This window comes from Otolemur garnettii, unplaced genomic scaffold, assembly GCF_000181295.1.
Source record: "Otolemur garnettii isolate 467f Iridium unplaced genomic scaffold, OtoGar3 scaffold00011, whole genome shotgun sequence".
NCBI lineage: Eukaryota > Metazoa > Chordata > Mammalia > Primates > Galagidae > Otolemur > Otolemur garnettii.
Genome location: NW_003852406.1, coordinates 24,419,424 through 24,424,016, shown reverse-complemented (window position 1 = coordinate 24,424,016; position 4,593 = coordinate 24,419,424). Strand labels below are relative to the sequence as shown.

Here is a 4,593-nt window from a genome sequence, read left to right as displayed (position 1 = left end):
AGCCACACCTGGCTATTTTTAGAGGCAGGGTCTCGCTCTTGCTCAGGCTGATCGTGAACTCATGAGCTCTCAGGCGATCCACCCACCTCGGCCTCCCGGAGTGCTGGGATTATAGGGGTGAACCACCATTCTTGGCCCCCTTCTATGTGCTTTTGAGGGATTTCTCAGCTATGTAGGAAAGAGAAAGTAGGAGGGAAAAATCACTTCTTTAAAGTAAAGAAACTTGAGGTATAAGGAAAACATCTGGAAAAAAAAATAAAGTAAGCAAACGTACCATATTTTTCCTCCTTTGAATAAGTAACATGTGGCTTTAAAACTTTTTCTAATAGGCCCAGCATCTCGGTCAGTGGACATGTTGAAGGAGATGATTAAGTCTGGAATGAATGTGGCTCGTCTCAACTTCTCGCATGGAACTCATGAGGTGAGTCTGAGCTGGACAGTGTGGCCTCTGGGATGGCTTATGGGCAACAGAGAAGAGGTGTAGTGCTCATTTAGCCCCAGTGAATCCAGTAAGCCCAAGCCAGTGGGAAGATTACCTTTACTGACCTACCCCACCCTCCTTTTCCTTTCTCCTGACACCTGAGTTGGCCAAGCAAAGAAGACGGGCTTTGTCCTTGGCCATGGTTCTCCCGTGCACTTCTGCCCCCATTGTTTTCACAAAGGTGTAAAAGGTTCTACAGGAAACCCCTCTCGGCTTTAAGTGTCTTGGCCTGGCCGTAGTGTTTGACAGTCTTGCCCCAGGGTTTCTGTAATAGCTGTCTTGCCATGGTGAACCCAGAGGTAATCTAGCATATTGATTCGAGCCTACTTTAGACCCAAGATAACTGGGCAGGTCCAAGAGGGAGGGTTTCCATTATTACAAGTTAAGGACCCAGGCTCGGCGCTAAGTGGCTCAAGCAGCTAAGGCGCCAGCTACATACACCTAAGGTGGCGGGTTCAAATCCAGCCTGGCCTGCCAAACAACAATGACAGCTGCAACCAAAAAATAGCCGGGCATTGTGGCAGGCGCCTGTGGTCCCAGCGACTTGGGAGGCTGAGGCAGGAGACATGCTTGAGCCCAGGAGTTGGAGGTTGCTGTGAGCTGTGATGCCATAGCACTCTACCCAGGGGGGCAGCTTGAGGCTTTGTCTCAAAAAAAACAAGTTAAGGACCCAGTTCTAATGCACTGACACTATCTAGTATGTAATATCCTACTCCATCAGCATTATATTCCCAGCCTGTGTCTTCTGGTACTTTAAATTGGAAGCAGTCAGCACTCCATCTCAGGAACCTGGTAGGAGTCTATTTGTGCTGAGGCCTTACCCAGGAACTGTTATCAGGAAGTCTTCTGAACTTCCTGTTCAGAGCGGGGAAAAAAAAAAAAACACTAACCCTATGAGGGCAAGTGGTAAGGGATTGCCCTCTGGCATTTGGAAGATGGTATTAAGTTGGGACTAAAAATAACGCCTCAGGAAGTGCTGCAGTCCAAGAGGTGAATTCTCAGTTCTGGACACATGAGGCCCTACATCATAGATTGCTGTGTCCATCAATAGGCTGTGGCCTGGCCAACAGCTGGCCTCTAAATGCTGGGGAGGCTTCCTGATCTCAGACAGGTTAAGATGTGTCCTTGTAATTTTGGGGAAATTCTATAATTTCCAAAAGCAAGGGGTTCCTCAGCAAGAGTCATTAGAAATTTACTGCAAGTGTTAGCATAGCTTAATGAGAGAGCTATAGACAACAGTGAAACCTGGTTCACTGCAGCTTGATCCCTGCAGCTGGAGTCTGCCACAGTCTACCGTGTGCAGGGGAAGGAACAGAAATAGATTTTTTGTTTGTTTGTTTTTTGTTTTGTCACCCTTGGGCGAGTGCCATGATGTCACAGTTCGCAGCAACCTCCAATTCTTGGGCTTCAGCGATTCTCTTGCCCCAGCTCTCTCCCAAGTAGCTGGAACTACAGGCACCCACCACAACGCCTGGCTATTTTTGGGTTGTAGTTGTCATTGTTGTTTGGCAGGCTCAGGCTGGGTTTGAACTCGCCAGCTCCAGTGTTTGTGGCTGGCGCCCTAGCTGCTGAGCTACAGGCACTGAGCCCAGAAATAGACTTTTAAAAAGCTGACCTTTAACTTGGCTTTATGGTTCCTTCCATCCAGTGAAATAACACCACAAGCTGTGACATGGCAAGGGCAGATGACATATGCAGCACCTGCTGGCTGGGGCCTGGCTCTGATTTTGGTTTGGGGTTTTTTAATTACAAAGGGTATTTGGAGATTATCTGTACTTTAAGAATTTCCAGATTAGAATTTTTTTTTTTTTTAATTAAAACCCAAGTCCTTCTTGTGAGCTTATTTAGAGGTTTTAGACTGAGATGAAGTTGTCCCTGGGATCAGGGTTTTAGAAACTGATCTGAAATTATTCTAATATTATATAATGTCATATAAGCAGTTTCAGTGTGACATGTGTCAGGGCTCTTCCTTCACAGGCACCTTTGACTAGGCAGCAGGCATACTTGACCAGTTCTTGAGATTCTAAATACTCTTGTGAGCAGAGCATTGAAATGACTTTCTCTCACTCTGACAGAGGGACATCGGTATCTGCATCTGATCTTTTGAAAGCTTTGGCACAGTGTCTTCAACCCCCACTTTCAGCAGTTCATGTGGGCAAGATGTGTTCTTGTTGGACATGTGCTCCCATAATGCCCTCTTGGCCAGAAATACTGACTTTTAAACAACCTAAATTTAGAGCCTTCCTTAAGGACAGCACTGGTGGATGGAGCTCTTTACCACGTGATAATGTGCCAACAAAAGCATGGTGGAAGATGCAGTACACCTCCCAGAAATAATGAGGATTTAAATACTATAATACCTAATAATCTACTATTTATCACATATGATTTACACCCCAAGATGAAGAGTGCATGTTTATTTAAAACACTCATGGTTACAACAATATATTAGGCCACCCAAAACTTCAAGTTTCATAAAGTAGAAATTATATGGATACATTCTCTGACATAGTTAATGGTAATTAAGACCAAGTCTAAAGTGTAGAAATCAAGAAAACTTAGTTACTTATATACATTTACTCTAGAAAGCAAAAGTCTCAAGGTAAATGAAATAAATTTTTAATTCAGAACACTAGAAAAAAATAACCTAAAATGGGCAAAGGAAAGAAATTGGTTTTGTAAAAGTATAGTTTATCGAAATAGAATATAAAGTAAATAAAAATAAATTTGACGAATTAGGCTAAAAGCTAATTCTCTCTGTAGAAAAAAATTATAAAACAAACCCCTAGCTTGATCAGGAATATAAGGATGTACAAATAAGAGTATAAATAGAAAAGGGAATATCTCGTATACATTAGAGGTTTTTTTTTTTTTTTTTTTTGAGACAGTCTTGTTCTGTCACCCAGGCTGGGTGCTATGGCACAGTTATAGCACATTTTAGCCTTCAACTCGTGGGCTTAAGTGATCCTTAGCCTCCTCAGTAGCTGGGACTACAAGGAATACACTACCATGTATTGTATTGGCTACACTACTGGCTAACTTTAATTTTATCTCTTCTTAATTTTTATTTTATATTTTTTTGAGACAAAGTCTCAGTATGTCACCCATGGTAGCATGCCATGGCATCACAGCTCACAGCAACCCCAAGCCCCTGGGCTTAAGTGATTCTCTTGCCTCAGCCTCCCAAGTAGCTAGGGACTACAGGTGTCCACCACAACACCCAGCTGTTTTGTTGTTGTTACTGTTGTTGTTGTTGGAGTTGTCATTGTTGTTTAGCTGGCCTGGCTGGGTTCGAACCTGCCATTCTCAGTGCATGTGGCTGGCGACGTAACTACTGTGCAACAGGTGCTGAGCCTTTATTTTTTTTTAGAGCTGCTAAACTTGCTACATCACCCAGTAGCCCAGGCTGGTCTTGAACTCTTGGCCTCAGTGATGCTGCCACCTCAGCCTTCCAAAATGCTGTTGTTATAGGCATGAGCCACTCTGCTATTTTATAAATCAAGAAAGATTTATAATATAATTCCTTTAAAAGGTTCAGCGCCTATAGCTCAGGTGGCTAGGGCACCAGCCACATACACCAGAGCTAGTGGGTTTGAATCCAGCCCGGGCCCGCCAGACAACAATGACAACTACGCCAAGGGATAGCTGGGTGTTGTGACAGGCATCTGCAGTCCCAGCTACTTGGGAGGCTGAGGCAAGAGAATTGCTTGAGCCCAGGAGTTGGAGGTTGCTGTGAGCTTTGTTGCTACGGCACTCTACCCAGGGTGACAGCTTGAGGCTCTGTCTCAAAAAAAAAAAACCTATAAAGATAAAATTGACTCTTTTCTAAAAAAAATCCAGGAGATTGAAAAAGTCAATCGACTAATACTCATTAGAAGTTTTAAAGGCGACTAAGATCTTGGCAGTGCCCATGGGGCTGGTGGGTTTGAACACAGCCCGGGCCTGCTAAAACAAAAATTAATTAGCTGGGTGTTTATGTCAGGTGCGCTTGTAGTCCTCGTGAGGCGGAGGCAGGAGAATTGCTTGAGCCCAAGAGTTTGAACTTGCTGTGAGCTATGACGCCATGACACTCTACTGAGGGCAACAAAGTGAGACTGTGTCTCAATTAAAAA

At 44.0% G+C, this 4,593-nt stretch overlaps 1 protein-coding gene across 1 annotated transcript in view; it reads left to right on the top strand.

Annotated features, from left to right (window-relative positions):
• Positions 1 to 4,593, top strand: part of PKM (pyruvate kinase M1/2) — a 35,533-nt gene that overhangs the window by 16,121 nt on the left and 14,819 nt on the right. Inside the window, exon 3 of the mRNA XM_023510072.1 lies at positions 330 to 421. Within this exon, the coding sequence (XP_023365840.1) occupies positions 330 to 421 (92 nt within the window). The remainder of the gene's footprint in view (positions 1 to 329; positions 422 to 4,593) is intronic.